Source organism: Wickerhamiella sorbophila (genome assembly GCF_002251995.1).
Source record: "Wickerhamiella sorbophila strain DS02 chromosome Unknown contig3, whole genome shotgun sequence".
In the NCBI taxonomy this organism is placed as follows: domain Eukaryota; kingdom Fungi; phylum Ascomycota; class Dipodascomycetes; order Dipodascales; family Trichomonascaceae; genus Wickerhamiella; species Wickerhamiella sorbophila.
In genome coordinates, this window is record NW_020194004.1 from 1,796,132 (window position 1) to 1,817,900 (window position 21,769).

Genomic DNA, 21,769 nt, shown 5'->3' on the forward strand with positions numbered 1-21,769 from the left:
ATTCCCGGGTAGGGGCATTGGCAGGAAAGAAATACGCCGGGGTACATTTGATGGTCAATGGAGCTTATAGCTTATTTTACAATGAAAATCTTGTTCAACTAGCGGCTCTTACACTAATTATCCACTATTGTTTGCTAAAATACTTGGGATGGCCCGTTCCGTGGCAGGGGCGGCTCCACTCGGCGAAGTGCACCCGGGTACTCCCAACCTGCTCCCGACAGACTCGGGAGAGTCTTGCCAACGGCCATATGCACGGATTTGGGTATAAAATCCTTGTTGATCCCTGAGCATCGCGCCAGTATAACTTTTAGATTGTTATGTTCCGCAAACAGTTCCGCCCATTGGGACCACTTGCACGATATGTATCCACCAGACCTCGCAAGGCTGCCGTTTCCATGGCTCCGCCTCCTTTGCGCATGAACCCTCTTGAATCTGCGGGGAAAACCCCCAAAGGTGAACCCTCAATGGACAACTTCCTGAAGCGTATCGGCAGTTCTGACCTTTTATGGTTCACACTTCTGTCCGTGGTCACCGCGTCTCCCTTCTTGACCAGGGTTGCGATGGCCGCCATGCCCATCACACCAGACTTTTTGATCAAGTCTGTCGTTTACCCTATCTACTGCGGTGGTGAAAACTACGATGAGGTTCGGGCCACTGGCCGCAAACTCCTCAATCGTGGTGTTAGCAACATGATGCTTTCTTACTCGGTCGAAGATGCCGAGGGAACCGCTTCTGCTGAGACCTTTGAAAACTCGCTCAGGGCTATCAACGGCTCTGTGGCCGGGGTCTTTGCCAAGCATAACAAAGAGTCGCAAGAGCTCTATGAAACCAGTGCTATCAATACCCCTCCTGCCTCTGGCTACATTGCCCTCAAGCCCACTGGTCTTATGCCCAACAGTGCTGAAATTCTCGCAAACTACAACAAGCCTGAGTTTGCCGACAAGTGGGAGCAGTATCTCAATGTCTGTCGTTCTATCTGCCAGAACGCAGTCGATCATGGTGAAGGAAAGGTTGTGATTGTCTTTGATGCCGAAAAAGTCTGGCTACAGGATGGTGTCTATGCTGCCCAGCGGGAAATGATGAAGGAGTTCAACCGTGACGGTCAGGTTGTTGTTTGTGGTACTGTGCAAATGTACCTCCAAAAGTCCTATCAGTTCCTTAACAACGAAATCGAGCTTGCGAAGAAGGGCAATTACCAGGTCGCTATGAAGCTTGTCCGTGGTGCCTACATCCGCTCCGAGCCTAACCGTATGCAGGACATCCATGTTACAAAGGAGGCCACCGATAAGAGCTTCAACGATGGTAGCAACTTGATGCTTGACTATATTGTCCAGGGCTGGAACAACCCCACCAAGCCCTCTCCAGTTGGCCAGCTTGTTGTTGCTTCGCACAACTTTGATAGCTGCAACATGATCGATGCTCGTATGAAGCGCGAGGCTCCCGTTGGCTTTGATCACGCTAAAGATTGCTCTGTTGTATTCGCTCAGCTGTTGGGCATGAATGACCACCAGACCTGCGATCTCACCGATCGTGGACTAAAGGTCATCAAGTACGTTCCCTGGGGTCCGGTTAAGGAGACCAAGGACTACCTCCATCGTCGCTTGGAAGAGAATACCGATGCAGCTCGTGGTGGCTGGTCCAACGTTTTTGCTGGCGTCAACGAAATGGTCCGTCGCGCCTTCCGTGTTTCCCGGGCGTGAAGCCAGTGTATTTATTTTGTTTTTACATCAAGTAGCTAATATTGCTATTACATGCAAAACCTAAAATCAATTGTCGAGGTGCAGTGATTCAGACTCAAAGTTCTTGTGATGCGTTAGCCAAGTATCTTGTTCCTGAGATCCGGTCATTCAGAATGCTCACGCTCAAGAGGTTTACTCTTCTCAATTATATCTTTTTGACGGTGATCTTCACCTTCTTGTATGTGCTGTCCACCCAGGCCGAGAAGACTCGAAGATCCCAAGCTCTTGACGACGCACGCTCCTTCGGCTTATCGACTGAGTTCATAACCACCCTTGAACAAGATCTCGAACCCACATTGTCTCTAGGGGATTTTCTGATCCAACTATCAGTGTATTCTTCGGCCTACTGGGGCATTATGGTTGCTACTGTAATGATACTTGAACGCAGCTAATGGGAAGCTATCAATAAATAGTGAATTTTTCGAATTTAGTTAGCACGCTTTCGCATTTGTCGAGCAACCTCTTTGCGGCGACGGCGGAGGGCACGATTCCATTCACCGCGTTTTTCCCAAAACAGTTTATCCCATGCTTCGTGATCGAAAGAGCCAAATAGTTTGCTAGCTTGGGACTGAGATCGCAGGAATGGTGAGTCGCTGTGGGCAAAAAACAATCCAAACTTGCCTTTCTTGGCTACAGGCTCTACGGCCATAGGCTCGGCTTCGACCTGCTCTGCCTCTCCACCAAAAAGTGTGAACGGTTGTGAGACAGAAAGTACTGACCGCAAAGCCTCGGTGGTGTTTTCATTCTCTTTTAACTGTTCTTGCGTAGCTTCCAGTGCATCTTCCATAGCTCCTTCTTCAGTGGGCTGGGTAATAGGCCATTCGTCTCCTTCATCACCACTTGCATCGAGTGGATTATACACAAACGTGTTGTTTTCACGCGAAACAATTTCAATACCATCGTTTTCATACCAGTTTTCATCGTCAGGTAGCTTTGTTGTTTTAGACACAAATTCTTCGAATTCTGAATCACTCAAAACACCAGTAGTTTGAACTTGTTCAGCTAATTTGGCATTACGCTGTTGTTCATCTGCACCTGCAATTTCGACAGAATTGCCCAGTAAATCTTTCCACTCACCGTCGACAAACTCATAGACAAGGCTATCCAAGTTACGTTTTTCGTAACCCCACAGCCGGATCTTTTTCTGCCTAGGCTTAATGGGATGATCCATGCCAGGTAGCGTGACTCTGAAAGTTGTTGGCTTGGTTGATGTCCGCGGAGCTGTTCGATGGCGGCCAGGGTAAACATCGATTTCGTATGGCTTCGACCTAATCCGCTTCAGCTGTTCAGCATTAGGTCCAGGAGCAGGTTTCTGATTTCGTTCCTCTAAAACTTCCTTATAGTCTGGCCTTGCTTGCTGAACTGTCAGTTTTGATTGACGGAAGGTCATGCCGTTCAAGCCTGATCTCAGGGCACCATAATGCTTTTGGTCGAGATCGATATCAACAAAGCCATAATAAGTATCCAGGCAAGGCTTCTGTCTGAGCTCGATACTCGACTTTAAGTTACCGAATTTTTCTAATCGCGCTTCCAACGCACCAATGTCCTGGGCCAAAGCCTCGCTAATTTGGCCTATATGGATGCGCATTTGATGAAAAAAATTATGTCATGGGCTGGTTATACTAAATGCGATGAAAGCATCCTTCGAATCTAACCAAAAGCGATATAGTCAAATTATTTTTATTTTTACCACAAAGTAGGATGCTCTTCGACCTTGACAGCCATTTCGACAGCAGCAGCACCCCAGTCGCTACCATGATTATGGCCATCAGAAGTTAAACCAGCACGAGCCTGAGCCTGCTCGTCAGTCAAGCAAGTAAGCAGACCGAAAATGAGAGGCTTTCTCATGAAACGCTGAACCTTCATGAGCTCGTGGCTGACGGCTTCAGAGATGTATTCAAAGTGCATGGTCGAGCCCTTAATCAAAACGCCGATAGCAATCACGACATCAACCTTGTTTGCAAGCATGCGGACACCGGTCGGCAGTTCAAAGCTACCGGGAACAGACTCGATAATGATGTTATGTTCCTTTACTCCAAGCTCTTTGAGCTTGTCAAGGGCACCGTTGACGAGAGCCTCGATAACCTCGCTGTTCCAGCGGGCATGGACAATTCCGACCCTCAGATTCGTGCCGTCGTACTTGCGATCAACCTTTCCAATTCCAGCCCAAGGCATATTATCAAGTTTCCGAAGACGAGCTCCGGGGTGTATTCCAATTTATATAATAATTACATATCCAGCACTGGCTAGCGATACCCCAACCCTGGTAGCATCTCAAGCGAGCGACTGCACAACGGTATCCCGTGGTAGGCGGCTGATCCATAGGTTGAGAACTGGGATGACCTGACCTTGGAAATCTGGAAGCGATCCCGGGTTTTTTGTATAGATTGTAGCGTATTTCGAAGAGGCTGGAGCTCTGGCTGTCGGTGCTTGCCGAAAAGTGTAAAGTCCGAACTGTAACTCAAATCCCTCGGCCACGTTTTTACGACGAGCAGGCCAAACGAAATCATCGTTTTCGTCAATGGTACTCTGATACTCGAATAAGTTAGTATCGAACGTTTGCAAAGCCCATTCTACAACTGCGCCACGAGGGAGTTGGCAAACCTCCGCGACCAAGAGGGGCACACTGGCGAATTCGGTTTGCTGCCAAATTTCCTGCACCAAGCTATGATACGCTTGATTCGTGATAAAAACTGTGGCAGATAATATATCCCAGTTCCCACCACCGTGTATCGTGCTAACCACGCGGTATGCGTTTTGCAGAGCTAGCAGAGCCTGCTTGACTAGGTCGCTTTCAAGAGTTAAAGATGCAGGTAATAGACCAATTTGACCAGCAACATAGTTTAATCCAAAGTCCAATCTGGCTTGTGAATATGGTCCAATATTTGCGGGAGCCCAGAAGCTGCGTCCCTGTACGTGAAGACACTTTGAAGAGCCATCCAACAGCTTTGAGCCAAATACTGTGATTTCAGCCTCAAACTGAATGGGGACTTCGATACAGAGTCTTGAGGGAGGGTTTAAGATGTTGAAATATTGGACGTATCGCTTGTTCATCGAAGCAAACTGCTGCATATCACTCAGGATCACCGAGACGTGACGTGTGTGAGCTAAAGTAAACTCGTGCTCAGCATAAAAGCTTTCGAGAACAGCAAACACATGCTCAATATCGCCTGCAACAGTGAGCTGAAATGTATCGTTTGAAATTTTCTCAGCCTGCCAAGGAGTTACACACCATCGACGTGGGTTGATATGCACTGGTTCTGAGACTTGGGCGTCGATTGAGTCGAATGGATCCGATAAGACCGGAGGAACAGGCAAACAAAAGTCCATAGTGTTGCCCTCTTTAGGTTGTGTCATTGTGTGGAACGATAAATAAAAGACGTCATCGCTAGCGTGTTCAACGACCCTGCTGTTCATCATCACCAGTGACTTTTTGAATATAGGACCGTCGAAAACCATGGTCTCATACTCGCCGCCTTCACCACAAGGATGTAGTCCATACATTTTGTTCAACTTCAACAGGTGAGGCCGACATTCGGCCAAGGATTTGCCCAAATGAGACTCGTCGAGGCCAATTCCTGCAACTTTGATAATACGTGCATCGAGACCGCTGGCGATGATTTCGTCCAGCAATTCGATTTGATCCCGTTGCCAAAGAAATGTCAGAGATTCTAGACCGACTCTTTGGCATGCTGTATCGACCCTCAGCTGTTGATAAACTGACCCAATTGCACCAACTGAGACTGCCTTGATATCTGGGAAATCCGAAATAACTCTGCTGAAAATACCAACTAAAGTCTCCACAACGTCTTCCTCATTATCGCTAATGATATCTCTGTACAACGGCTTATCGAGGCACTCGGCTAGGTTCTCTATGGCCCGGGAGCCAACCGTCTGAAACATATAGCTATCGATCTCTTCGGATCCACAAGGCTTGGGGTGCAAGTTCACCAATGCTACGAGCTCGTGGCCCTGCTGCACGCAGTGGAGTATATTCATGCATGAGTCCTTCCCTCCACTCACGAGCGCAAGAAATTTCATGGCTCTTTGTTTAAAAATATTATTATTTATTTTTTTTCCTTTGGGAAAAAAGCCAGGGGTCGAAAAAGAGTAAGGCCTTGTTGCGGTTCGAACCTTACCTGTTTAGTCAGCACCCACTACTAAAACAGGCCCCCAACCTTACCGAGCCACCCTACCGCGAGATGAAGAGACATTTTATGAAGCGGGCTCCGAAAGAGATGACCGATGAGGAAATCAAGGACTCCTTGATGGAAATCGGTGTATCTACCCATAAAGGCACTCGGAAAACCAAGTTTTCTGGGTTCTCCGCTTATGCTCGTGAGGTGGCCAGCCGGAACCCTCGTAAAGACTATAATACTACGGCCGGCATCACAACTGTTGATGAGGTGAGGAAAAACAATGAAAATGTTGTAAACGAGCGCCTGGGTGGCAATCCCTACGCTCACGCCAGTGCCAATGCAACTGGCGGTAACCCGTATGCCCAACCCGCGGCATCTGGGACCCCCAGTGGCAACCCTTATGCTAGCATGAATACTAGCAATCCTTACGCTTCTACCGGAAGTGCTTCCAGCGGTAATCCTTATTCCTCAAACAACTCTGCTCCCTACGAACAGGGCCGTCAAAGCTCTGACCCCTATGCTCAACGAACGGCTCCGCCGGCTGCTCCTCACAACTCCGACCCCTACGCTCAACGAACGGCTCCACCGGCTGCTCCTCCCAGCTCCTCTGGAGGCAATCCTTATGCTCAAGGCGATCTCTATGGACAGTCGCACAATTCATCACAGGGACATGAGGGTTACGGGGACGCTGCACCCCGTTCTAGGGCTCCGAATCCATACACTGGGAGCACAGCATACGGAGGAGCAGATTATGCAAGTGGGCAGTTCGAGACGGGTATTACTGAAAAATCCCGCGATGAGCTTTTCGGCGCTGCAAGAACACGTTCCGTGATGGGCCGCTCCGGAATGGGTGTTCGTAGTACTGCGCCGACCCAAGATGTACCTTTGGGTGGACACAGCGTAGCCCGACGGGCCTCTTTGACTACCCTTGACGAGCTTAATGCCGCTCCGGATCCCGGTGAGCCTGACGAGGACGAAGATGAGCTTTTGCAGATGCCTTCGACACTAAACAATCAACAACCACAAACTGCCGAAGCCTACGCCCAAACATATGAGGGAGAGATGAACTCTGAGGACGAGGATGTTGAAGAGATCAAACGTGAAATCAGATTTACTAAAAAAGAAAGCGTGCAGTCAACGCGCAATACATTGGCAATGGCGGCGGAGGCTGAAGCAGCTGGCCGTAATACATTGGGTATGCTCGGATCGCAAGGTGAACGCATTGCCAACACTGAGCGCACGCTTGCTTTAGCCGAGAGCCAGACAAGAATTGCTGATGAGCAGTCCCGTGAGCTTCTACGTCTTCAGCGATCTATTTTCGTTCCTAATGTTTCAAATCCGTTCAATTCCAAACGCCGTATGCAAGAGAAAGAAGCAAAGATCAAAAGCGAGCATCTCCAAGAGCAGATTATGCGCGAACGTCGTCGTCAGGTTGCGTTTGAATCTGAACAGCGGGTCATAAATGGACTCAATCAACCAATGGTTTCCGAGACGGCTCAAAAATACAAAACTCAATTGGCCAAAGAGTCGGAAGAACGCCGCCGCATGCAGTTTGAGGCGGACTCGGAAGACGAGGAAATCGAGGGCGAGATCGATGCCAATCTTGAGGGCATCTCTCAGGCCTCAAGCCGTCTCAAAAATCTCAGTCTCTCCATGAACGACGAAATTGAGACCCAGAACCGTCGTTTGGATAGAATCACTGACCAAACTGACAACCTCGATGTCGACATCCATCTTAGCGCAGCCCGTTTGACTTCGATCCGTTAAACAAAGTAGAAATATTTATATAACTATAAACTAACAAACCATTCTTCGTGGTTATGGCTATTTGTGGATACTGATAATGAGTCTTTCACCTGCGCCGAAGTCGATTTCGTGGCGACCGGTCGTGAGAGGGGCCGTGCCCTGACCAATTTCAGAGTGTCGGCCCAGTCCTTTGACTGAGCGTAACTTGAAGCCGATCTGTTCACCAGGAGGGGCACTCACCTCAAACACGTCCTCACCATACTCGGCGTCTCCATCCTGGACCTTGACATTCCGCGATTTGAATAGTTCGCGCTCCTTACCTCCAACTAGGAAGGCTCTCAGTTGTACCTCTTTGACGTCAGTGACGCCCTTTACCATCTCAATACTGACAGAGAACGTATCTGAATCAACCTCGTAATCGGACCGACTCGAGTCGATACTCTTACGGCCCAGAATACCGCCTAGAACCTTGGAGGGGCCATGGCTGATTGTTTCAACCGCTGCACTTACGCTGGCATGACCGGCTTGACCGACTTTAGTGACAGTCTCCTTGCCCACCTCGCTCTCTTCTTCATGAATATGTACCACGCCTGGATCAAACCGAAGGGCAAGCTTGATAGTGCCAGTAATATGTTTACTACTGTGCCAGCCTCCCGTTTCTTTGCCCTTCCTGACATTGCCAAGTTCGAGCTCGAAATCTTTCCAGACCAAGGGTTCTAATTCATCAAACGAGATTGCGACACCGCCCAAGAAGTCATCTTTATTTCCCATATCCCAATCCCAAACGATTGCGCGCAGTTCGGAGCCATGGACCTTATCAACATCGAAACGGAAGCGCTCATTCCAAACTGGATCCAGCGTCTTTTTGACAATAGTTGATTTGTAGATACGCTCTTTGTTGAGGTCCACGTGGAATGAGGTGTAAGGATCTGATGTGCCGCTAGAATCAGCAGCGCGAACGCCAGATGCTGAGTAGAGCATCACTTCAACGCAGCCACTGTCTGAAATGTCCTCTTCGGGCCCAATGACCAGCTCAGGCAGGGGGAAGAAGCGAGCACTGAGGGTGATTTCACCATCCCCAAACTTAAAAGCCTTAGGACTGCCGTACGCTTCTCTGAGAAGAGATTGCATACCCAATACAATCTCCCTGTCAACTGCGCTGGGATCATTCTCGTTTTTGGCATTAACCATTTGGAAGCGGAGCGAAGATAATGGGAACTGGCCAGTTACTGTGTCACCAGATTGGTTAACAATAAGGCGTTTACCACGAGCCTTGCGAGAAAGCATAATGGTAAATGGTTTGTTATCCGCAGTAACACGTAACCGCTGCCCAGGCTCTACTCCAGTGACAGTATCAACAGAGAAAGCAAACACACCGGCCTTGTATTCCAGCTGTTCTTCTATTGGCATATCCACACCAACCACTTGGAGGCGCTCGCGACGAGTTTCAAGATCAGCCTTTTCTTCATCCGTAAGTTTTTTCTTCTGTTCGAGCTCAGCAACAAGTTTCTTCTCTTTAAGAATGTGAGCCCTTGCAGAAGGTGCAACAATCGGAATAGCAGGGAAGAACTCGATTGCGTATGTCAAGGTACCTTTAGGTCCACGGTTGGGCATAACGAGACGATTGGTAACTTCTTTGTCGGAAATGTAGGTTTTGTATTTGTTAGTCTCCGCATCCTTGGTCATGATTTTGCTAAGATCGATCGAGAACGAACCCAAAGAGCGATCACTGGCCCGCTTTTCAGAATCCATTACTTCTAAGGTCAACGTCTGAAGCTCGTTCTGAATAGGTACATAATGCACTTCGTTCCAAACCGGGTTGAGATTATTGGAGAAGCCACTTGTACGGCCCACAACACTCTTGTTAACCAGGAAGCGCACGTATGGATCAATCTTCCCAATATGCTCGAGATTACGCAAATCGTCAGCATGCTTGATAGTGAGACGTGCGACACCAACAGGCTCAATATAGTCGCCGCCCGAGCCATCAGCCAAAACAACCGGCTTCCACTGAGTCTGGATCTGAATTTCACCAGACCCAGGAGGCTCGAGGGGGAACCAAACGTGCTCTTTCTGGTTTTCCAGCAAAAGCTGTTGCAAGCCAACACGGAAGGTGCCAACTTGAGGACCCTGCTTTCCTTGACTCTGACGAATACGGAAAACAGCCTGCGTCATAGCCTTGTTTATAATGATGGTCTCTTTATTGTAGCTGTAATCAGGTGAGTTGGTGCTTTTGGCAACGCGAGATGTGTCGAAGAGCTTACCATCGAACTCTATCTCGCAGTACGTAGATAGCTGACCGACCTTGGAGAACTTTGCATCAAGATTACGAGCACCCACAACCGTGAAGTTAAGAATACCAGCTTTTGTATCTCTAGGTTCCTCAATATCTCCATTCTCGTCAGCAGTGGCCATTTGAACTGGCGCATAATAGGCTGAAAAAGTAATTTCACCAGACTTGTGGCCACCAGAGATAATGCACTCGGTTCTGATATCTTCCAGCAAACCATCTGCGATTTTAGCCACCGGCAGACTGAACGTACCAATAACACGATCGTTGTGTTGCTCATTGAAATCGAGGATCTCCAGCAATTGGGTCTCGGTAGTGTTGGTGATGATCATACGCAATACTTCATTGAAGACAGGTTCTGCAGTGTTAGCTTTAATCTTGGTGTGTGCCTGTTCCTTCTTCTGGCTATCCATAAGACGGACGTAAGGATCAACCGTTCCATCACGTGCATCCTTCTTGAGATTCTTTGCGCTGCGAATGTTGACTGACAAAATACCAACACCACTCATGACACCTACACCAGCCATCAATTGCTCCAAGTTAACTTGGAAAGCATTCGGAGCATACAGCATGGGGCCAAGGTTAGCGTGAACCATCTCTTTGATGAACTTGGAAAGTCCAGGAACAGTTTTTACGATATCGAAACCGAACTTATCACCGCCAATGGGTTTCAATGAGAAGTCGAACTCAGGAGGCTCGAGCAGGGAAACATCCACCGTCTGGATATGAGGAAACTTTGGCATCATTTTCATGCGCAGCCGAGCGGTACCGCGGAAGGACATATCCTCGACGAGAATGGGGAAAGACTGACCAACAAACCCTTTGCCAACGCGGACATTAAGCTGAATTTTTGGATTGACTTTGTTCTTGAGCTGGCGAGCTGTCAAGTCCAAAACATCGTTGGGGGTGAAGGACGCAGACCAATCCATAACCGCCACATCAGGATCGGTTTTAGGAAAGGAACGTACAAACTCAATACGGGGAGCTTTAGTGCCCAGAGTGAACTTTTTCAATGAGAGGCTATCGATAAAACCAGGTGTTTGCTCTTTAAGGATCTCATTGGCGATCTGGGTGATCATGAGCGAAAGAGAGGGCTCGTAAATAAGCCAGAATTTGACCAAGAAAGCATTGAGCCACTCCATACTCTCTTTGGCATCGTCAATCTTCTCCAAGTTAACTTGGCGAACGACGTCGTCTCGATAGTTGCGACGAAGACGACGGATACTTGTACGATAAACTGATCCGGCAGTCAAAAGGACTAATGTTAGCCAAGGGAAGGAGAAACGGTAATGACCCAACAGAAAAGAGAGAACTGCTGTTCCAAGAATAATACAAGTATTCTGGTACCAGTCACCGAAGTATTTGTCCTTGATATATTCCTCGAGAAGAGTAGAACGCTGAAGCATTTCTTGCGCCTCTCCATCACTGATTACGGTCCGTTTGTCCCATCCAGCGACTTGCCGCCATCCCGTGTAGTCACTTTGACGCGCCCTACGGTCGGCAAGCTCATCTTGAGTTGTTCCAAACTTCTTCAACACCTTCTCCTTGTCAACGTTTTCGGATACCGCATCAGCTTGACCTTCAGATTTTTTATCCAACGCAGAGGAAGGTGTTTCGGAGGCTCTGGAAGCTTCCTTATCTTCATTTATGACGTTCTTGGTGATTTCCGAGGGTCCCATATCATGGCCTGGCAAGCCAGGGTCATCAGTGCCGACGTGCATTCCGGGCACATCCTTTGCAGCTTTGGCCATATCCTTTTGTACATGCTCACGGGCTGTCTCGCCAGGTTTTCCTAAATGACCATCCAAGCCAGTGGCATGTAGGTGAAGATTCTCATCACCTCGTTCCTGAAGCTCTTGTTGAACCTGTTCGAGACGCTCTTTCTGTTGAGCAGTGCTTTCGATATTGACAGGCTTGGATCCATGGTGTTCTTTGGGGCTCTCAGTTTCGTGGCTAGCCTTTAAGTTGTCACCTTCCAGAATATCGTCCGAGTTTTGCGCAGCCTTTTCGGCCATGCTCTCTGGTTCGTAGTTCTCGCCTTTGGTCGTGCCATCTGCTGCAGGAGCCGCGTGCTTGTCGCTGGGATCCTCCTTCTGCATAACCTTCTGAGTGGGTCCCGATTGATGCTCGGCACGCTCCTGAATTGTGGGCTCAGCTTCCTGACCGCGGTCCTTATCAACTGACTCCGAACTGTGGTCTCGGGCAGAATTGCCTCGGCTATCGGGAGGCGTAGGCTGGGAGTCCTCTTGGGAAAGAGGCCTGACATTCGATTGAGACTTGCTTGGTACGCCATCTGCGGACGTAGGCGCAGTAGGGTCAACGGGCCCACTGTCGTCATTTGCCTCATTCAACCCAGCATTTCTGGCATTGGGGTTTGCGCGAGATGCGATTGGCACAGAGGTCCCAGCTGGACGGTCATTAGAAGACGCTCCAGGTTGCTCAGTGGTCGAAGTCACCGCAGTGTGAGGCCTGAGCTTGTCCCCTGCGGCCTTCAGGGACTGCAGAGGAGACTTGTGGTGCTTTTTTTTATCGCTACCGTTCGACTGTGAGTCGGAAGAACTGCCACTTCCCTTTTTCATGCTTCCAGAGTTTTTGCTGAAAAGAGGCATTAAGATCGCACAGAAGCGCAATCGATCGGTTTGGGCAGGGGTGGAAAAGGAACCGCACATTCACACGCTAGGAGGTGATACCAAAGTGCCTAGCATGGGCGGCCCTGCCCTAACCCGTTATCACGTGGCATCACTCGCCGTACTAAACTATAATTATCTTATTTTCAGCTCTCAGAACGTAGTGTACGCAAGCAAAACGGCGGTTTTATGGAGTATATGTCCGCTGGTCCCCCAAGTACCTGGAAACCATTTCACATTTATTTTTTTGGTGGGCACGACTTCGCCGTTACCAAAGCTGCGTGAAACACATGCATACTTGCTACAGTCAGCGGATCCCAATGCGTTGCTGGGAGGTGATTAGTTCTTCGCACCCCCGCAAATGCAAAATTCCAAAATTTTTGTCGGGACTGCAAATGTCGCGGATAGTGTGTGAAGCGTGCTTTCAAGGCAGCTGGATCTTTTTCTCGTTTTCAAAAACTCAAGTTCTTTATTAAGTCACCAGACTGCAAACTCTGGCTTTTACCCCACAATCTTTCGGGGGTTTAGCGAACGGCCAAAAGGCTCTTCATGTGATGGCATGCCCTTCCCAACGCTTAAGTGTATATAAGCTCCACTCCAGGCTGTAATCTCTGCAATACAATGATTGGCATAGTACTATTGCTGGCCCTTGTTGTGGCAATGATCTATGACTATATCTATCCGCGCTATCTGTATCCTTATAGGGCTCGAAAGCTTGGTGCAGAGCCTCCAACTGAGCATCTAAGCTGGCCATTTGGAATTCCTGCCGGATTTGGATTTCTGAAAGAGGCCAGGCAGTTGAGACAAATGGAAACATCCCTAGAATTCAGTCATGGTCCGACCAAAACTGTTGTTTCCCAAGCGTTTGGTTCGCACATCATTGTTACTCGTGATCCCGAAGTCATCAAGGCCATGCTGTCGACCCAGTTTGCAGACTTTGGACTGGCCAACCGCTACAAGGTTCTATATCCACTGTTGGGGGATGGTATTTTCACCTCTGATGGACCACATTGGAAGTCATCACGCACTTTGCTTCGCCCATTGTTCATGAGAGAGCGGGTTTCCAACCTCAAGATGATGGAACACCACGTACAAAGTCTCTTCAAAGTAATTGATGGCTGGAACGGTCAGCCAGGCAATGTGCAGACCCAATTCCGTCTTCTCACGCGGGATACCGCCTTACATTTCTTGTTCGGTGTTGACATGGATAGCTTGGCGGGCGTTGAACAGTATTTCGAAATACGTGGAGGCGAGAAAATCAGTGGAACAGAGCTAACCGATGCAATCAGGGTTGCAGCAGGCTGGCTCGGAGTCAGAGCAAAGCTGATGCAGCTGTACTGGCTAGCCTCGCCTCCTCAAATGTGGAAGGCAGTCAAAATCTGTCACGCATTCGTTGACAAGGTCATTGAAACCGCCAAAACTAAGGACAAACTCGAGGACGATGCAGAGTACAGTTTTGTTGCTGATCTTTGCCAGTATACGTCGGACTCCAAGCTGATCCGTGACCAGGCTTTCAGTATCTTTGTTGCAGGTTTTGGGACTACCTCTTCCTTAATGTCACACCTCTGTATGCATCTTGCTGCTACAAAACGATGGAAGAAGCTACGAGAGCATGTGCTCCATGATATCGGTACTGATCCGTCTGCTGTGACCTTTGAAACCCTCAAGAGTTGCAAGTACTTGCAATGGTGCATCAACGAGTCTCTACGCATGCACCCAAATGTGCCTCTGAATCTTCGCCGGGCCCGTCGCGATATCGTGCTGCCAACCGGCGGAGGTGTTGACGGTAAATCTCCTCTGTTTATTCCCAAGGGCCGTGACATTGTCTACCACGTCCTAGCTCTCCACCACGACTTCGATATCTGGGGTAAGGATGCTGATGAGTATATTCCCGAACGGTGGGACAACCTAAAGGTTCCGTCTTGGTGCTACATCCCATTCAATGGAGGCCCAAGAGTGTGTTTAGGTCAACAATTCGCTTTGACAGAGGCCGCATACGTGCTCTGTCGCCTGGTACAGGAATACGACGATCTTATTGGGCCTGGATACGATGCCTACAAATTCCGTTTCTCCCTAACTATTGCTATCGAGCCTGGTGTCACTGTGAAATTCGTGCGCAGCTAGAACCCTTTATATATAAACCTCGTTTTTTTATCTACACCTCCGGTCAGAGACCCCGCTTAGGTGATGTGATCACCGTTGAGGCTGGCCAAAATTTCCATCTGACAAATGCCTAGCATTCTCGAGGTGCCGTTGGAGGCCGATGGTGAGGTTTTGACTATTGACCTCAACAACGATCTTCCCGATGACCCTAGCGAGATTTGCGTTCTGCTCGAAAACGAGAATTGTATTGCAAAATACTGGCTTGAAATCGGATCTGCCTACTCGAGAAACAAGCAGTGGGATAACGCTATCGAAGTGGTTACCAGAGGTTTAAAGGCACGTATTGTACAAAGTGAAACAGACAAAGCTCCTTTCTACTCTACACTTTGCTGGCTCTATCTTTCGCGCTTCCGAAAAACCCCTGTAGCCGAAAAAAAAGAAGTTTACGAGAAGGCGGTCGAATACGGCAACAAGGCCTTTCAGCTCGATAGGTCGAACATGGCAGCTATTCTTGCCCGAGGCACTCTTTCATTGAGCGCTGGTAGTTTCGATGATGCCTTACAACCGTTTGCTGCTATGTTGGCAAAGTCTGAATCCAATCCGTTTGCAATGTTCGGTCGAGCTCGGGTTCTGTACCACCGCAAAAACTACAGAGGTGCTTTGCAGCTTTATCAGGCGATTTTACGTCAAAATCCTAACGCCAAACCTGACCCCCGTATTGGTATTGGGTTGTGCTTTTGGAAATTGGGTGATAAGCCCCATGCGTCACTGGCTTGGAAACGAGTGCTGGCGCTCGATCCAGAGTCAATAGCCGCCAACACTCTCATCGGAATTTGGTATCTAGATGCTGCACTCCATGGAAATGCCACCTTGAAAGAGTTTGAGAACTTTTACATCACCGCTATTGACTTTTTCCAGACCGCTTACAAGCTTGAGGCGCCAACCTCTGCTCCGTTGGCTTCGCTAGGAATTGCCAGCTACTTGTTCTCAAGGCAAGACACTAATAGAGCGCTCAAGCTTATTGATCGCGTTTTGCAATATGCTACGCTGCCTTCGCTAGTCTCTGATGCTCTCTTCTGGAGAGCTCGAATCCTTCACCTTACAGGAGATTATACTGGAGCCCTGACTATCTACAAACAGGCGGTTGAAAGTAATCCTCACAACTATGTTGCATCAATTGGCAAAGGAATGATTGAGCTTTTGCAAGATTCGCCAGAGGCTCTTTTGACGTTCGAGGCTTTGGCTACCAGCCACCCTTCGAATCCCGAGATTGCCCTCTATTCAGGCTTTGTTTACGCCCAGAGATCTGCTGGTGACTCTAAACGAACTGCAAAAGCTATTTCAGCCCTAAAGAGATATTTATCGCTCAAGCGTGCGGCTAGGGAAACTCCCGTTCCTGAAGCACTACTCTATCTCGCAAAACTCTTGGAGGAAGATAGCCAAATGCCACCGGTGCAAGCGCATGAATATCTCCAGGAGGCTGTCACTCAACTTGGTGATGTTTCTGTTGAGATTTTCAACAATCGAGGTGTGTTGGCATACTATTGTGGTCATTATGATGAGGCTAGAGCTTCTCTCCAGTCCGCACTCGAAAAGGCAAACGGTGATGAGGTTGTCACTATCAAATTTAATCTTGCACGCGTCGAAGATGCTGCTGGCAACCCAGAACTCGCTAAAGAAGGCTATGTCAAGGTGCTAGAAATGAAACCCAACTATGTCGATGCTCAAATACGTCAGGCATACCTGGAAGCTGTCCTTGGAGATGCAGAGAAGGGCAATCTATTACTTGATGACTTGATGGCAAAGCATGATGACAACCTCGAAGTACGTGCCTTGCAGGGCTGGTCTCTCCGAAGACTGAAGCTCCAGGGCGCCAAAGTCGAGGATGCAGAACAAAGCCACTACAAGCACACCCTTATGGATCTTGACAAGCACGACACTTACTCTTTGGTTGCTATTGGAAATCTGTACCTTGCTAATGCGAGGGAGCTTCGCGGTGCTTCTGCCGACCGCAAAGAAAAGGCCTACTTCAAGGCTTGTGAGTTCTTCGATAAAGCATTGCAGATGGATCCAGCAAATGCGTATGCTGCCCAGGGTATCGCTATTATTTTTGCCGAGACCAAACGCCCTCAGCAGGCTCTGAGCATTTTTGGGCGTATCCGGGAGACCCTTGACGACTCATCTGTTTTGGTCAACTCAGGACATTGCTATGCTGAGTTGAAACAATACGTCAAAGCCATTGAGATGTATGAGCAGGCACGCGGAAAGTCATCTGGCCCCGATGCCGGGATTTTGTCTTTGCTTGGTCGTGCGTGGTACGCCAAAGGTGCGTCTACCCGTGATGTCGATGCTTTACAAACCGCTTTGAAGTTCAGCCGCGAGGCCTTAGAATTGCAAGACGTACCTGCGCTTCAATTCAATGTTGCGTTTATCCAGTTCCAACTCGCGGATGTTGTGCGTCGTTTACCTTTTGAGAAACGCACTTCCAAGCAAATCGCAGATGCCGTTGACGGCCTAAAAGAAGCCATTGACACCCTCAAAGCTATTTCAAAGGCCGAGCAACCACCGTATAGTGCCATTGATCTGGAAAAACGTGCCGAATTCGGTGAGTCTTCGGTTTTGCCACAACTGGAACGTGCAGTGGTTGAACAAACAGATCATGAGCGGGAGGCGTCAACAAAGATCGAGGAGTCGCTTCGAGTGCGTATGGAAGAGGAAGAAAAGCTTGCAGCTGAACGCAAGCGTAAGCGAGAAGCCGAAGAAGAACGTGAACGGCAGCTCGCAGAGGAGCGCAGAGCCTTACAGGAACAGGCCGATAAGTGGGTTGCAGAGCAGCAGGCTGAGCTCGAACGTCAACCAGAACGTAAAAAGGCCAAAAAGACAGACGATAATTTCATTGATGACGATATCATGAATGAACTGGGCTCTGATGCCGATGAAGAGGAGCCTGCTCCCCAGCAAGCGTCGGACGATGAGCAACAAAAGCCTCGTCGCACAGTTGTCGACGATGACGACGATGATGAAGATAACGAGGAAGAGCAGCCAAATAAGGAAACCAGCGATGTTGACGATTTGTTTTAGATATAGGGTTATGTAGGAAAAGAGACCTAATAAATATTTTTTTCTTTACTGTCCAAACGCTTGCCAGGCACGCATATTTCGCATCACTCCGTGGACCAGGCGATAAAGCTGGCGTTCTGATTCATCGAATTGCGGCTGAGCACCCCGCTGAGCGACCGCGTAGTCGTAAATCTCTGCACTGCGCTGTTGGACTGCATCATAAAGGACGTTAGCCAGCTCGGGGAAATCGAACATCTGCAGCCAGTGTAAAGCCAAGTTTGTGAACACGGTTGACTGTTCGGCAAGATCCAGAGACACGGGAGCAGATTTCAGCGCGTTTATAACGTCTGGCGAAAAGACTGCAGGCTCTTCGAGTGAAACAAACGTCGTTTCAGCATCGTTGTCAACCTGCACTGTGGACAGCTGGCCTGCGAGCCAAAGGGGCAACTCAAGCACTGTGCCACTTTCTATGGTCTCGGTGTTTCCCACAATGTGCCCTAAATGAGGAACAGTAACGTTAAACGTTGTGGGAACGCGCTGTCCCTCAGTCTCGATATCATTAATATCATAGTACATGTCAGCAAGAACGCGACTATTCCGGTTTGGGCGCGCCCTTACAGGGAGGAGGTGGAGGTCCGGTGAGAGGAGGGTGGTTAACGTAGCCAATAAACCAGTACTTGGAGTGGTTTTCAAAAAATTTCTGCCAGCCTCGAATCGCCCTGAGCGTGTCTGGATCTAGATTCCTGAGGTCGTGAGTAAGATCTGTCTGAAAACAGCCAGTTCCAAATGCTCTGGCGGCGTCCCTGCCCGCAAATATGTTATAGCCGCCAAGCTTTCCATATGTCTCTGGCTTCGACGTAACATCGTAAACCAATCCGTCAATTGCAAGAAAAATGGGCAAGTTTGTATCGTGACCGTTGTACCTACTGAGCTCCTCTTCTGTGAAGTTGCGCAATCCGCCTAGCAGCTTGAACTTGACATATCGAGTGTTTGTCCACCGAGTTTCGTATCCCCAAAGCCAGCTCTGCGTAACATAATAGCTAATGGCAAAGAATAACACCACCAAGGTCACCAGGTTGCGCAGCATGACAAATGCCAAGGGTATACGGGGTGCATGTTAGGGGACATTAAATTTATTCATATGCTAAATACATTTTTACAAGTCAATACCCAATCCACCATCTGAAGGGAAAACGCCTTTCCAGAATTCTTCGCCGGCTTGCCAAAACGGATGGTCGCCGTCAAACTCGAGATCGGCCGGGAAAATCTGGGTGTTTCTCAAGAGGCTTTCTCCTTCGAGACTTATAGCCGACGCTCGTCGATTTTGCGCGACTATATCTTCATCTGGGGCAATCAGAAACTGATGCGCTGATTCTCCAGCTTTGATCGCTCCGGGAGGCACGGGGGGCAGTTCTTCATCAGGGACAAAATTCGTTGAAATATCCGGCAGCGTACCAGACTCCTCGGTGGGACTACCTTCCTTCAATGGCACAACAATCTCAGGGCTGTAAGCATACTTGGTGACCATGTGATGGATAACAGCGTCGTTATGGCACATCAAGAGTTTAATAACAAACGAGAGGCAGAGCGACATATTCGAGAACGGATAAGCGTCACAAACAGTATCAAGTGCTGCTGCTGTCTCACTAACATCGTCAATAAAGTCTGTAGGGGCACCAAGAGCGTCCATGTAAACCTTGTTCACCATCACTAGAGCCCTACACTTGAGAATAAGACCAGCATTAAAGACAAGCTGGAAGAGCAAAGGTGTAGGCAAAAACAAAAATTTGTCTCTCGGTAGCTCCATGAGAGCTCTCACAGCACCCACAGCCGCTTCGTAGCAAATTTTGAAGGAGCGAGCTGCTTCTGGTGATAGCTCAGGCGTGAACACTGCCAGGCTGAAGTTTGTAAACGGAGTTCGTCCAAATTGCTTCGAATAGTTGCAATATAGGACACCTTGATGCAAAAACGCTCGAGTTGACAAATACATGAACATATCTGTTGGTTGGGCAGGACGCATTTTCAGCCGTTTGAGTCGCTCGATTTCTTGATCGAATTGCGAAATCAGATATAGGATAGCTGGACTCGATTGAGTGTCAACATCTGAGTCGTTGTTTTTGCGAAACAGCCGCTCGGTGATTTCGTAGTGCAAATGCACATACTCCGCATGCTTGGCTATCGTGATACTTTGAGGATCGTTAGATCGCAGCAAAAAGCTGATGGCATCGCGGGTATAGTTATTCCACAGATCAGCATTGGGCCGTCTCAGCCCTGTCAACGCGTTGAATGTGGCAGAATACGAGGCAACCCACGCTTTATAGCAGACTTCATTTGTTGAGTCCACCAAAATATGTGGAGTGACAATCTGTTCGTATCTAGGGAGCTCGTGGTTTCCAGGGGCCTGAGCCAAAGGCGCCACGCCAAGTCCAAGATCAAATGCCAATGAAGTTGCCGCCGCAGTAAGAGAATAAATACGAGACCGATGGTAGAACTCAGGTTCGTTGTAAAAGTATATTTGGAGAAGCAGCGCCAAGAAACCCTCTAGCGTTTTGTTGCTGTAAATCAAAACCTCTTTTATCAGGCCAACAAAAGCAACATTATGGATTTTCATCGATGTGGCGACTGAGGCAGAATCTTTGATGTATCTCGACGTAATGTCCATGATTGTGTTGAAAATAAGCGGTCGCTCCGAAACAAGCTCGTTGACACTGGCATCACCAATACTAATTATCGGCACAAACGGGTAGATGAAGTTTCGATAGCAGTCCAGACGTTGCTGAGCTTCTGCTAAAGAAATGATGCCGATATCCATAATGGTACGATTAGGCGGGCCCTTAAAAATCTCAGGATCCATACTATCGTAGCTATTCACCCGCTTTGTATCACGGTCGGTTAGTTTTTGCCAGGCAGCAAGCATCTGGTCACGGATCGCCATTACGTTCACAGGGTTTGACATCTTGTATGTTCGGAATTGGTCCATTGGAATTGCATCAACAAATAATGACTGGTGAGGCAATAGTTGTTGGTGCGGGGGGATACTGGGTAAAGCTGAGGCAGCCTGAGAAGACAGTGTCTGCTGAAGGCCATCTACATTACCGGTGGCATTAGTGGCTTCCAGTCTGGGAAGACCGCTAACTGAAGTAGGAACTGTCCCTTTTTTGAAGCTGTTCATGCCACGTTGGCCCTCTGGAGACGCTTCCTCACTGGGAGAAGAATAAGTAGAATTGTTGTTTTGATTCAGCTTGCTTTTGAACATGGGGCTGTCGATGCTAGAATCAGACATGTTCGCAAATGAATGGCCAGTGATATCCTCGCTGTTGTCGTAACTGCCAATAGAAAAGTCTAGTGGTGCTCCCACCGACTGATAGTTGGAGTACACTTGTCGACCATGTTGGGGTATTCCATTAGAGAAGCTGTTGTTTGTCGAGTGCTTATACTTGTATTGGTCTTTGTGAACTGAAGCGTCGCTGTCCACTCTGTGCAATGAGGATGCCGTAGGGGGCGTCTGAGTTTTGTTGCGCCTGCGGCCACCCAGGTCAAAAACACAGTCTTTGTTGCCCTTCAAACATCGCAAACATGGTGATGTGAGGTCATCTGGGTCTGAGTGGACACATTTGACTTTATGTCGACGACAATTCGTACAAGCTGGGAGTCGCTTCTCACCATGAGAATCGGCTGCGCTGTCTGATCGCATGGTTGGAGAACTCTACTAGACAGATCTTGGGCAGCAGTATTTCAGTGACTCTTAGCAGTGAAAGATTTTTCTACTAAATCCTTCTGGGTTTCTCTAGTCTGTGAGGAACAGGAACAGAGGGCACTTGAGGCAGAATTGGAGGGCTTTGCAGTCGTTTAGTCAAGATACTCACAGCACGCATGACGCAACTCTATCTGACTAATGACTATCATTGTGAACTAAGTGGGTATGCATATTCTATCTTTTGATGCATTTCGCTTCGTAGAGCAGGTTTCATGTTGAATTTTGATTTCGAATAATTTTATAAAACAATCTAGTGAACCCGCCTTTTGAGAGTGCTTCGCAAGCATTTTGTTCCCGCCTGTCCGCTT

The 21,769-nt window shown here is 48.5% G+C and overlaps 11 protein-coding genes across 11 annotated transcripts; 4 read left to right on the forward strand and 7 right to left on the reverse strand.

Annotated features, from left to right (window-relative positions):
• Window positions 1-317: 317 nt before the first annotated feature.
• On the forward strand, window positions 318-1,700 carry B9G98_02924 (Proline dehydrogenase, mitochondrial; the record flags this gene model as incomplete). Its single annotated transcript, XM_024809481.1, has 1 exon — window positions 318-1,700. The coding sequence occupies one exon, from the start codon at window positions 318-320 to the stop codon at window positions 1,698-1,700; it is 1,383 nt and encodes a 460-aa protein (XP_024665249.1).
• A 466-nt stretch (window positions 1,701-2,166) lies between these two features.
• On the reverse strand, window positions 2,167-3,327 carry B9G98_02925 (60S ribosome subunit biogenesis protein NOP8; the record flags this gene model as incomplete). The annotated part of the gene is made up of 1 exon (XM_024809482.1): window positions 2,167-3,327. The coding sequence occupies one exon, from the start codon at window positions 3,325-3,327 to the stop codon at window positions 2,167-2,169; it is 1,161 nt and encodes a 386-aa protein (XP_024665250.1).
• A 98-nt stretch (window positions 3,328-3,425) lies between these two features.
• B9G98_02926 (6,7-dimethyl-8-ribityllumazine synthase) lies at window positions 3,426-3,914 on the reverse strand (the record flags this gene model as incomplete). Its single annotated transcript, XM_024809483.1, has 1 exon — window positions 3,426-3,914. The coding sequence occupies one exon, from the start codon at window positions 3,912-3,914 to the stop codon at window positions 3,426-3,428; it is 489 nt and encodes a 162-aa protein (XP_024665251.1).
• A 99-nt stretch (window positions 3,915-4,013) lies between these two features.
• Window positions 4,014-5,738, reverse strand: B9G98_02927 (Diphthine--ammonia ligase; the record flags this gene model as incomplete). The annotated part of the gene is made up of 1 exon (XM_024809484.1): window positions 4,014-5,738. One exon carries the CDS (start codon window positions 5,736-5,738, stop codon window positions 4,014-4,016), a length of 1,725 nt encoding a protein of 574 aa, XP_024665252.1.
• Window positions 5,739-5,941: 203 nt separating this feature from the next.
• On the forward strand, window positions 5,942-7,645 carry B9G98_02928 (Protein transport protein SEC9; the record flags this gene model as incomplete). Its single annotated transcript, XM_024809485.1, has 1 exon — window positions 5,942-7,645. The coding sequence occupies one exon, from the start codon at window positions 5,942-5,944 to the stop codon at window positions 7,643-7,645; it is 1,704 nt and encodes a 567-aa protein (XP_024665253.1).
• Window positions 7,646-7,702: 57 nt separating this feature from the next.
• On the reverse strand, window positions 7,703-12,523 carry B9G98_02929 (Tricalbin-1; the record flags this gene model as incomplete). Its single annotated transcript, XM_024809486.1, has 1 exon — window positions 7,703-12,523. One exon carries the CDS (start codon window positions 12,521-12,523, stop codon window positions 7,703-7,705), a length of 4,821 nt encoding a protein of 1,606 aa, XP_024665254.1.
• Window positions 12,524-13,162: 639 nt separating this feature from the next.
• Window positions 13,163-14,665, forward strand: B9G98_02930 (hypothetical protein; the record flags this gene model as incomplete). Its single annotated transcript, XM_024809487.1, has 1 exon — window positions 13,163-14,665. The coding sequence occupies one exon, from the start codon at window positions 13,163-13,165 to the stop codon at window positions 14,663-14,665; it is 1,503 nt and encodes a 500-aa protein (XP_024665255.1).
• Window positions 14,666-14,770: 105 nt separating this feature from the next.
• B9G98_02931 (Tetratricopeptide repeat protein 1) lies at window positions 14,771-17,725 on the forward strand (the record flags this gene model as incomplete). Its single annotated transcript, XM_024809488.1, has 1 exon — window positions 14,771-17,725. The coding sequence occupies one exon, from the start codon at window positions 14,771-14,773 to the stop codon at window positions 17,723-17,725; it is 2,955 nt and encodes a 984-aa protein (XP_024665256.1).
• Window positions 17,726-17,770: 45 nt separating this feature from the next.
• On the reverse strand, window positions 17,771-18,845 carry B9G98_02932 (DNA replication complex GINS protein PSF3; the record flags this gene model as incomplete). The annotated part of the gene is made up of 1 exon (XM_024809489.1): window positions 17,771-18,845. The coding sequence occupies exon 1, from the start codon at window positions 18,278-18,280 to the stop codon at window positions 17,771-17,773; it is 510 nt and encodes a 169-aa protein (XP_024665257.1). The 5' UTR covers window positions 18,281-18,845.
• B9G98_02933 (Membrane-associated progesterone-binding protein 4) lies at window positions 18,297-18,791 on the reverse strand (the record flags this gene model as incomplete). The annotated part of the gene is made up of 1 exon (XM_024809490.1): window positions 18,297-18,791. The coding sequence occupies one exon, from the start codon at window positions 18,789-18,791 to the stop codon at window positions 18,297-18,299; it is 495 nt and encodes a 164-aa protein (XP_024665258.1).
• Window positions 18,846-18,860: 15 nt separating the features above from the next.
• On the reverse strand, window positions 18,861-21,398 carry B9G98_02934 (Transcriptional regulator WAR1; the record flags this gene model as incomplete). The annotated part of the gene is made up of 1 exon (XM_024809491.1): window positions 18,861-21,398. One exon carries the CDS (start codon window positions 21,396-21,398, stop codon window positions 18,861-18,863), a length of 2,538 nt encoding a protein of 845 aa, XP_024665259.1.
• Window positions 21,399-21,769: the final 371 nt, after the last annotated feature.